This window comes from Pterocles gutturalis, unplaced genomic scaffold, assembly GCF_000699245.1.
Source record: "Pterocles gutturalis isolate BGI_N339 unplaced genomic scaffold, ASM69924v1 scaffold51652, whole genome shotgun sequence".
Classification (NCBI taxonomy): Eukaryota; Metazoa; Chordata; class Aves; order Pterocliformes; family Pteroclidae; genus Pterocles; species Pterocles gutturalis.
This window is the reverse complement of record NW_010112145.1, coordinates 1-10,868: the sequence shown is the minus strand read 5'-3', so window position 1 is coordinate 10,868 and position 10,868 is coordinate 1. Positions and strand designations below refer to the sequence as shown.

The 10,868-nt window shown below is 36.8% G+C and overlaps 1 protein-coding gene across 1 annotated transcript; it reads left to right on the top strand.

Moving 5' to 3' along the window:
- The first annotated feature begins 2,848 nt into the window (after positions 1–2,848).
- On the top strand, positions 2,849–9,705 carry LOC104462105 (pre-mRNA 3'-end-processing factor FIP1-like). The gene is made up of 3 exons (XM_010073928.1): positions 2,849–3,063; positions 8,500–8,637; positions 9,381–9,705. Exons 1-3 carry the CDS (start codon positions 2,891–2,893, stop codon positions 9,526–9,528), a joined length of 459 nt encoding a protein of 152 aa, XP_010072230.1. The 5' UTR covers positions 2,849–2,890; the 3' UTR covers positions 9,529–9,705.
- The last annotated feature ends 1,163 nt before the right edge of the window (positions 9,706–10,868 follow it).

Sequence of the window (10,868 nt, the reverse complement as noted above, 5' to 3'; positions counted from 1 at the left end):
AACTCTCTGGCTTCTTTTCTCCAGCCAGAGAGTACAGATGATCATATTAGTTAAGAATAGCAAAGTATATTTATTTAATAGTTGTTTTGGATGATAGCACTGAATCTCCAACCCATTGTCATTTTTGCCAGTCTGTATGTTTCATGGCTTTGTCAAAATTGTGGGGGAAGGTGAGCATATGGAACACATTGTGAAAAATACCTATCTTGATTAGGGTTCTAGCCTTTCTTCTGCCTATTGAAACGGCTGATCTCATGCCTTGGTGTCTTTCTGTAGTGGTCAGGCATGTTTCCCACTGCAAGCCCATTAGGAAGGTTGCATAGTAAAATAATGTTCTTAACTTACAGCTTCAAGAATATCTGTTTTGTCTTTGTGCTCTTCCACTGCATCAATGCAGTTACTTCAATTTGCTCTTAAATCCTTCCACAACCAGTGCTACATTTGCCATCAGATCTTTGAATTCTATTGAGCTGTCAATATATGGCACTACATTTGGTCTGCCAGTGAAGTGGCTTGTATGCATGTTCACTTTTTCCTCAAGCATTTATCTGTTCTGTGCTGTAAATGTTCTTTATATTTCACGAACTTGCAAGAAATTTAGCATTACAGAAACAGTTTGAGATTCAGTATTTTTTGAGGCACAAAGATGTATTAATAGTTTACCTTATATTGTGATACCACGTAGCTTTAGATTTTTAAACCATCTCCAGAGCAGGACTAAAGTCTCCAAAACTATTGATTGTTCAGAGCTCCTTCTCTTCGTGTTTTAAGAATAAAATCAGAGTTAAGCTTTGGAAGTGTCTCTCTTTCTGTAGAAATTATTAGAATAATCCACGCAGAAATACTAAAAGTGACAAATTACTTCACTCTAAGTAGTAAACACAGAACACCAATTGATATTGGAAAGTAAGCTTATGTATTGTGAATGGTGAAAACTTAGATATAAAAAAATGTACAGAGTATCAAATGACTGGTTTATCTCAGATTATTGGTGTGAAAATGACATACTTCTATCTGATGACCATTACTGCAGATGTGAGGGAGTAACCAAAATTTATTGTAAAAGTTAATACTACTATTAATAATTGTTTTGTAGTATACATTTGAAATTAAATTTAAGTTTACACTTTAGATCAGAATGTCCTGGCAGACAATGTCTTGTAGACTGTACATATGCTGTTGACACAGTGGCAAGTCAAGGAAATTAGCAGTCTTTAAAGTACAGCTGTTTTTTTGCTATTTCTGGCTGCTTTCCTTAGAACAATTTCAGGTTTTGGGAGTATAATGAACAACATACTATTGTATTAGGGTGTTTTTTTCTGTTAACTCCTCATTTTGTCTGTAGCCCTGAAGTGAAACAATGTCAAGCTTTGTGTTTGAGGCAAAAGCTCATATAAATGCTTTTTTAAAAGAATTATAATGCTTTTCATTGGAAATGTATTTTAACAATGAAGTGTTTTTTCCTGCTCCACTGCCTGCTCAAAAGGTCTTTTGTATTCCTCCTTTGGACACTTGGCAAACTGCTGTCTTAAGCTTCTGCCAAAGATTTCCGAGGCAGGCATACCCCAGACATTTAGACAAGGCAGTCTGAACATAGCTGTCAGGAGAAGCGAGTGGTTTTATAACTCGACAGTACTAAATACAGCATCAGTAATGCACTTTACAACATTGATCAGTAGATATTTATGTTTATTATACTATTAATGTCTCTTCATGACACCATGGAGTCAAATGAATATTGTTCTCGTATTATAGATAATGAAGTGGAACTCAAAACAAACGATTTATTGAAGGCTATCTTGTCTTTGGCTAGCAAAGCAGATAAGCAGAAAGTGGGATGTCCTCTGTACTGTAAGTCCACTAGAGAGTGCTGTTTCCAGTTAAATACTACAGCCCTTATTTTTCATTAACAGGATGCATTCACAAGGCTTCTGGAGAGGGAGGGCAGGACAGAACAACAGGGGCATTAAGAGTAGTAGTTATTTATTACATCGGAGCTGCAGAAAGCAATGGAGAAGCATGTCCCTTCTCTCTTCCCATTGCTGGTTACCTGAAAAGGCTGTGAGACAGTGTTGTGACCTCCTTCTTAACTACTTAATTTAATTTTAGATTAAGATGATATGCTTAATTTTCTGAAACTATTTTAGTGGTAATAGTGGTTGAGCTATTAGAAATGGTATCTTGCAAAGCATAAGTAGGAGTGTTATTTCTTCTCCCCAGAATGAATTTATGGAATTTATTTCTAAAGCTAGTGTTATATCTGTAATCAGAAAAGTATGGCAAAGCACAATATGGAATATAAATTAGTGAATGGGAACTTTGTAACTAGCATTATATTTTAAATACAATGATTTTAAAAGACAAAACATAAAAATAGTAGCATAATATACATAGTAGCTAAGTATAAAATTGGAAGCATCCCTTTTCCTTGTTTTTCTGAACTGTACTTTCAGAGTCACTGAGTTTGAAATGCAGTTTTGTTTTCTGGTTGTTTTTGTTTTGTTGTTCCCCTAAAACAAAGCCATTTGACCTCATAAAATCTGAGTCTTTCAGCAAATCTTTGCACAATTTTTTTTTCCCTCAAAAGCATTTAGGCAGTCTTTGTGGTGTATAGCCGGGTTCTGTACGTCTTCATAACAAGTATTTGAGTGCCAGAAGCCTTTATTAGCATAATGGAAAAAGTGCAGAGTTTGCTCAGAATCAGCCTTTATGTGAAAGGGAAGAATTGAAAAATGTCATTGGAGGAGACTGACAAACATCAGTGTTTTCATGCATAAGTAATATTGCAGTTTTCACATGTTATCTGATTTTGTTCTTTCTAATACCCACATCTTTTTCTTTAGTCACCTTTCCGCACCTTGCAGGTTCTGCTCCTTCGTGGTCTAGTCTTATGGACACCAGCAAACAGTGGGATTACTATACACGAAGAGAGAAGGATAGGGAACGTGAGAGAGAGCGATCCCGAGATCGGGATCGCGACCGGGACCGAGACAGAGATCGAGAACGTACCAGAGACAGGGAAAGGGACCGAGATCACAGTCCAACTCCAAGTGTGTTCAACAGGTTAGTGAAATGTCTTAAGCATGCTATAACTCTGCTCAAAACCCTGTGTCTGTGTTAAATAGTGTACTTCAACATCAAAATTTAGTCTTCAGCTGTATATTCCAAAGAGCTAGAGGGTGTGGCTTCTTACCCTCCCCCCTTCTCTCTTGGAACCTACAATTAAATTTCTAAATGTAAAACAGAAGTGTATACATCCAAACTGGTCATAGTGCTTTACACATTAAAGGTGTGACTTAAGCCCTGTATATGAGCGAGATATCCAGCTCTTTGACATTAGTACTTCTAGAAAAATCTGTAGAAGTACTAAATGAATCTTAGTTGCCAATTCAGTGCTAAGAGCAATAGGGTACAACATTTGACCTTAATTAATGGTGTTATTAGTTGCTAAAATGGTTAGTTTGGTCATTAGCACTGGATGAATAATAATCTGTCTTGTCTTTTTTTAAAAAATAAAAAACTATTATTTCAATGTCAAGAACTTTTTTTTCATTTTCAGGCAGATGATGAAAATAATAGCAGATAACTTTATTTGGCTTTCAACTCTCTAATTGCTTTAAAAAAAAAAAAAGCTGCAACTGTCTGTGGTTCATGTGCACAAGTACAAAGCATTTAATGTTGAGCTTGCTGTGACTCCATAGAGCAGAGGTCTATTGGCTTGCCAGATTTATCTAAATTTACTTTGCTCATTATTTGCTAAGTATTTTGGGATAAATGCCCTGTCGCTTTTCTCTGTGTTTTTTGGTAAGTTTCCATTTTTGCAGAATATATATGTTAGCTATTAGGTGGATTGTTTTTACCAGTGGTTTTGTGCTGTGGGGAATGAGAGCACCAGGAATCAACAGTACTTCAGTTGAGAGATGACATTTTTTGCATGATTGTTAGCTGAAGACCCAAACTGGGTGCAAGATAGGGGATTTTCCAGGTATGCTTATGGGGTGATGGCCTCTCCTGTGTGCATGTGTTGTGTTCCAGGGTCAGTTTCTGACAACTCAAGACCAATCTAAACATCTGTTTCTCAGACAGCTTGATTGAAGGCCAGAAAGAAGCCTGGTCATTCAAGGGTGCTTGAAATGAACCTTAATAGCTTCCAGGCCTCAAGAAACCTCTGTGCTGCTGCCAGAGTTATCTGTAGAGGAGGGGGAAGAGCAGGCCTCGATTTTTTTTATGCGACTAAATTATCCACCATCTGTAGCAAAGCTGTTGTACATGGCTGTGTAAGAAAACGGGAGGCCCTTAACTAGTCTGGGTTGGTTTGGGAGTCACAGAGAAGGTGGGAGAGGCTTAATACAGAACATGCAGACATAATGGTTTTTAAGAAGGTTTATTTTCAATTCTGTGCGCTTAAGAAAATAAAACTAAAAGTTATGAGGAAGATATGTGAATTATGTTAGAGACTGCACAGATGCATTACTTTTATTTAAATTCTCTTTGTTTAAACTTTGTTCAAGTGACACTGTGGTAGGATTGGAGTAAGCATCGTCTTTGCCTTTTTACTGCTGTGTTGTTTTTAGCAGTTCTTTTCCAGATAAATAACCTGTATTTGTGCTATAGTATTTCTTAAAACTGTAAGAAAATGGATATTATTTTTTTCTATTCGTGTAACCAAAATATGATTTAAAAATGAATCTCCAGCTGTCTTTATGTTCTGTTCTACCTTTACCCTGCTATCCTCAGATGAAAGTGTGTATTTTTACAATATATTTCACTCTACTCCCTTGAAGATGCCGTTCTCTTTGGACTGTTGTCCCTTCTGCAAAGGCTATGTTTTCTTTTTTTGTTTGTTTGTTTTGATAGTTTCAGGTCAATTAGTTATGACTAAAAATGTAAACTTTGGTATTTGATTGATACCTCAAGCAAATTTAGCTTGAATGGAGTTTGTTTAGCTTGAAAGAAGGATGAGGCTTCTTCAAGGCTGTTTTCAACTACCTAATGGGTTATTATAGAGAAGGTAGAGCCAGGCTCTTTTTCAGCGTGCACAGAGGAAGGACAAGAAAGTAATAGTTAAAAGTCACAGCAAGGGAAATTCCAATTGGTTGGGGGAATAATCACAAAAAGAGTGATCAGGTGGTAAGACAGGTTGTGGAGAGATGTTATGGAATCTCCAGCCTTGGAGATCCTCAGAACTTGACTAAACAAGGCCCTGAGCAACCTGACCAAACTTCTGAGTTAGCCCTGTGTTGAGGAGGGGTTAGCCCAAGTGATCTCCACAAAGTCCCTTCCAGCCTAAATCCTTCTGTGATTCTTTGCTGAAGGATTTTTGAATACGTGTGAAAGTTTTTGAATACGTGTGAAAGTTTTTGAATACAGATATCAGAAGTTAGACATCTTTACTGAGATCTCCTGATTTGCATAGTTAATAGCTTGTAGTCTGTTCTGAAAAAGTAACAAAAGGTGTAGAGAATGAAGAGTTTATGGATTAGATTGGAATGGGTCGTCTTTGCCTGGAGGGCACAGGTTCTCTTCCACAGATCAAAGGTCCTAGTGCTTTCAGGGTTCTTCCTGGAAGGATTTCATAACTGTAACGTAAGCCCAGATACAAAATGGGGGGGAGATCACAGACATTCAAATTTCAACTTTTTACTTAGATACTGATCATCAAAATGTTAGTTCTGGGAAGTAGTATCGGCTATTGGGAGTAAACTGTAGTTGAATTGATTCTACCTTTGTCTATCCCTGCAAGCCTGCAGAAATGTAAGGCTCCTAAAATTGTGGTGACTAATGGCACTTTAAAGGTGTGTTAGTACAGGAATCCCACATCTAACAAAAATTTTCTGTTCAAATCAGATTTTACCTTTGGTTATAACTTTTGGTAGATTTCAGAACCTAATTTAAATTTCATTTTTAACATTATACTTTTTTTTAATATATTCTAAAACTGAGCTTTATAACTAGACTTCACCAGGCACATGCTGTCTTTATGGTGCTGCTTTATTATACACCAAGTTAAGACACACTTCCAACATAGGTCAAATGAACACTGTCATTCTGAACTGCAAAACTAACTGCTATGTAAACCAGGCTATGCTTCTCTTCAGTATGACTTGTCCTAGAAACTAGCAGTTAATATCAACCTTCATCTTTCTGTGACATTTGATAAGAAAACTCCTCTAATCATTGGTTTTACTCCTTTCACTGAAGCCTTGAGTTAGTTTCTCATGAGAAGAAATGCTCAGTAGAAAGGTACTTGGCTTGTAAATGTCTCCCCTACATTCCCCTCCTTCCCTGATAGTAGAGTAGAAACTTGAGCGTAAAACAGTGGTAAATGATAGATACAGTTAGAAGCAGGTTAAATGCATAGGACTTGAGGTTTCAGCATTGTAAGATTTGGGGTTTATTTTCTCCCTTCCCCCCATTCCCAACTGCTTTAGTTTACCTGTCTCGGTTTTGGATGTCTCAGTGGAGCAAGTGAATTTATTTTCACATCCTGGTCTATAAGCTAGGGTGCCTTAAGCTGGCTGGAGAGTAGTATAATCAGAATGCACATTGTGTGGCTGTACTGCCTTCATGTTTTATAAGCTAATGTGTCTCTGTTGTAGGGTTTTCTTGTGGGAGAGACATGTTAAATACAGTCTTTTTTAAAAAAGTGTTTAATGAAGTTTAATTTTGTTTTTGTCTTAAGAGGGGCGCAATAGTTAAGAGAAGTGATAGTGGCATGATGTCTGTGAGAGTGACTGAGCACTGGCATAGGTTGGCCATAGAAGTCGTGGAGTCTCTATCCTTGAAGATATCCAAAGCCACCTGAACATGGTCCTGGGCAACTGGTGATCCTGGTGGCCCTGCTTGAGCAGGGATTTGGACCAGATGACCTCCATTCATGCCTTCCAACCTCAGCCATGCTGTGATTCTGTGGTTTGTCACAAATGTACTTCGCAGGATTTGATCAGCTTACTTTCAGATCTGTAGTTATAAGTGCCTGTAACAATACAGGCACTAATCAGTGCAGTCATAGTGCTCAGTGACAAATCCTAACTTTGAGTTCTCTGTAGTTTTCCTGATTTTGATGTGTGAATATTTTTAATGTCCCTTAGAAAAACAGGATTTTCTGCAGCATGTTCGATGCCTCTCTACAGTGTCTCAAATTGCTAATTTTTGAATTTGCTTCATGATGTAATCACATGGAGTTTCATAGAAAGCCTAGTGCTGTTGCTTCAGGCATTCCCCCTTTTCATTCTGAGTTCTATTGTGTAGCTGTAATAATCACTAATGTAATGTCTTCACTTGGGAAATGGCCACAGGATCAAAGTTATGGCAGATAAAATTGTTTTGATCTCAAGTTCTCACTGCTCCAGGACATGAGAAGTCTCTTTAGGCTTGAGCTGTTCTCCTTGCGTGATCTGTCTGATCTGTTCTGCTGCTGTCAGGGGCCTCAGGAAGATGCCTTTTTTAATGGTAAATGTTGGCAAATATGGAGCGTATGAAACACTTGGCTTTTGTCAGCTTAATAGTATCTGAATTTTTACCTGTTTTAATTACTGCCTCAGAAAGCCTGGTCACATTGTGCCTTTCTTTAGGACCACCAAACTGTGGTTATGAAGACTTCATGTAATATATAAATATTTACAGTAAGTTCATTTGTATTGTCTCATTGTTAAATGATACTGGATACTATCTAGGATTTTCTTGGTAGAGAAATGATAAAATGTCCATGCATTTTTAAGCTATGCTAATGTAGCATTTGAATGGTGTTGGCTAACTATAGATACTACTCTCTTTTTCTTTTTTTTCTTAATTTCACTAAACTGTTAGAACTACCCTCTTCAACTAGTCAAAATGTGAAAATATGTTCTTAATTAAAGCCTGTGAATGCTTGTATAGCCTGTAATATTTAGGGATTTTTACCAGCATTGTGGCAGAGCATCACTTGTGGTAACCCAGGACAAGAGTGGAAGTAGAGAGAGCTTTGGCACTGGAGAGGAATTAATTTTAAAAACAACCCAAAACAGTATATTTTGCTGTCAGTCTCTTTGCCACCTAGATTTTCCTTTCTTGAAGCTGATATAAGGAAATTGATTAACTGTACCAAAATTTAATTTGATTTACCCAAATGTAGTAGTCAAAAAGTGTGCTGGTAAGTGTTGAGCATTACACACACTGGTCTGAAAGCATTACTAAATTTTATGTAGGATTGTACTTAGTTCACAGTTTAAGCTACCTGCTTCATAATTCATGTATAAACTTAATGTGACACCATTGTATTCTTTTTTCCTTCCACTTTTTCTTGAACAAACCTCTTTCAAAATTACATTAAACACAGAAGTCTAGTGTGTAAGATGAAGAGCTTTAATGTCCTTTTAGCATACGTTGTGGATCTTGTTTAGAAACCCAGAAGCAACATTAAGATTTTTGTCATTTATCTTGACGGTGTGTAAGAATTTCTGGTTTTATATGTATGCTGCTTGGTGTTACTGTCCTGAAAATGTTTTCTTTTTCAATTAGTGATGAAGAACGATACAGGTACAGAGACTACGCAGAAAGAGGCTATGACCGCCATAGAACAAGTAGAGAGAAAGAAGACCGACACAGAGACAGGAGGCACAGAGAGAAAGAAGAGGCTAGACACAAGTCATCTCGAAGGTTTGATGCTTTTTAATTGGATACGAAATACTTGACCAGTTTAAAAAAATAAATTAAACTCTTAAAATAACTCCAAACAAACTGGAGTTTTGTGGAAAGACTGTAAACACTTAGATGTACTACTTGAAACAGGTCTGCCATATAACGTGTGGACAGACAAAAAGCAATGTTGGCACCAGGTAACTTCATATTGATTGATGTATGTGACAGTCTTACATAGTGAACAAAAATTATGAATTTGGGGAAAGAAGGGTAAAAATTGTGGGTCAGAAAGAGGGGGAGTGAAGTTGACACTCAGCAACATTAACGTAAGAACTCAACAGTGATTCTTACTAAGTAAAATAACCCTCATGGTCACTTGATAGAAATTGTTCAACTTGATCCTTTGTAAGTTAGAAATAAAGGTTAAGTCCAGGAAAGGAGACCAATAAAAGTGTTAAACCGTTAAGTGGATGCCAATAGGGACATGACATTATTGAAAGTATTGCTGTTAGGATATGGGTTACAAATGTGAAAATCATTCCAATTTACCAACAAAAAGTACAGGAAGGGTAGATGTATGTACTGTTCCATGAAAAAGTCAGTTTGACACTGACATCCAAATACTGTATGGGTTGGAACAGGAGCAAGTGCGAGTTTTCAAATATGAATGCAAAGCCTGGTTTTTTTTGGTACTTGTAGTTCAGTGGGGCCTGAAGTGTCATACAATTGTTTCAGGTATTTTTTCTTCTCTCTTTATTTAGTAACAGCAGACGCCGTCATGACAGTGAGGAAGGGGACAGCCACAGAAGGCACAAACACAAAAAATCCAAAAGAAACAAAGAAGGAAAAGAAGCCAGTGGTGAACCTGCTCCTGAACAGGAAAACACTGAAGCTGCCCCTGTGGAATAGGCTTGTGTGATTTTTTTTGCCTACTTGCATATATATTAGTGCCAGAAATAGATTACTATAAATCTTGTTATTTTTCTGGGTATTAAAATAATTTGCTCTTAATCTTGTTCTGTTAGTTTGAAATCAAAGGTTACTTTAGTTTTTTTTGAAAATAAAAGAATGAATTTTTCATGTTAAGATTCCTGGACTGACTTTGTCTTTTAAGTAACAGTGAGAAAACATCTTGTAGGTAGAAGCTTATGCTCTTACAATATACTTAGGGCTTAAATTCTTTGTATTAAATCGTCTCCTTTTCTCATAAGCCAAGGGGAAGGTTATTCTTTTACTGACTTTAGAAACAATGTACACTCACTTTATTATGTACCAACATCTGGAACAGGGTGGGTTTAGTAGAGCTTGTGGAGTTCATGTTTGAAAATGTCACCCTGTGCTACAACGACAAGCAAGAATTGCAGACTCTTCAGGAACTTTTTACTAAGGTGAAATGAAAAAAAAATTAGAGAAACTGGGAAAGGTGCTGATTGTTCTTAGTCTGATGGAACACTGAGTGTGGTGATTGTACACTTAGTAATTATGTCTAGTTTGTGTTGATGCATAACAGTGAATTAAGCTGGATAGTAATCCCTGCTGCTTTTCCGTGGCTTAAGAGAAAGTTTATTTTAGTCTTTGTTTCAGGGGAACAGCTGTCCTTCAACATGATAAAGATTAACAAACACCTCCTCTTCCCAGTGGTAGCTTGTGAGGTAAAAATAAGACTTTGGAACATGGGTAATTTACAGAGAAAGACAAAGAAGTATTTTAAGAAAAATATAAGACCGTCATCACTTTCAGATTTACTCCATCCAGAACAGTATCAAGTGCGATTGGCATGGCAGTCCTGCAAGAATTGTACTGCCCTGTCAGGGTGCTGTTTAGAAGACTTACTTGATGGTATTAGCAGAGTGCAGTGTACTTCCTTAAAAACTATAATTCTATATAAAATTCCTAGATTATGTAGTATTACTCAAAACATACAAGGGAAACTAGGTCGTTTGGGTTTGGATGAAAATAATGTCTGTACAAGTACACAGTTACAGTTATTTTTAATTATTTTAGAAACTTAATTCACAGTTTTACAGACTAACAAACAGTACTCGAAAATCTTGGAAATACCAGCTTCATGCTGACCATGAAAATGTACACATAATAAAAGTGCAATTAATGTGTTGGATAAAAAACCTTCACCTGATTTTTGCAACTAGAAAAATTGCAAGTAATTTTCCATAAGTTATTTAAGGATTTATTTTTGTAAATTGAAATAAAGTGGGTGAGCAGGAGCTGCTGCTCCTTAAATTTCGTTG

What these genes read in the sequence shown, in the direction of transcription:
- LOC104462105 (XM_010073928.1), top strand. Translation starts at nt 2,891, where the DNA reads ATGGACACCAGCAAACAGTGGGATTACTATACACGAAGAGAGAAGGAT. An exon ending in ACTCCAAGTGTGTTCAACAG is followed by an intron (nt 3,064 to 8,499) that starts GTTAGTGAAATG and finishes TTTTTCAATTAG; the next exon opens with TGATGAAGAACGATACAGGT. An exon ending in AGACACAAGTCATCTCGAAG is followed by an intron (nt 8,638 to 9,380) that starts GTTTGATGCTTT and finishes CTCTTTATTTAG; the next exon opens with TAACAGCAGACGCCGTCATG.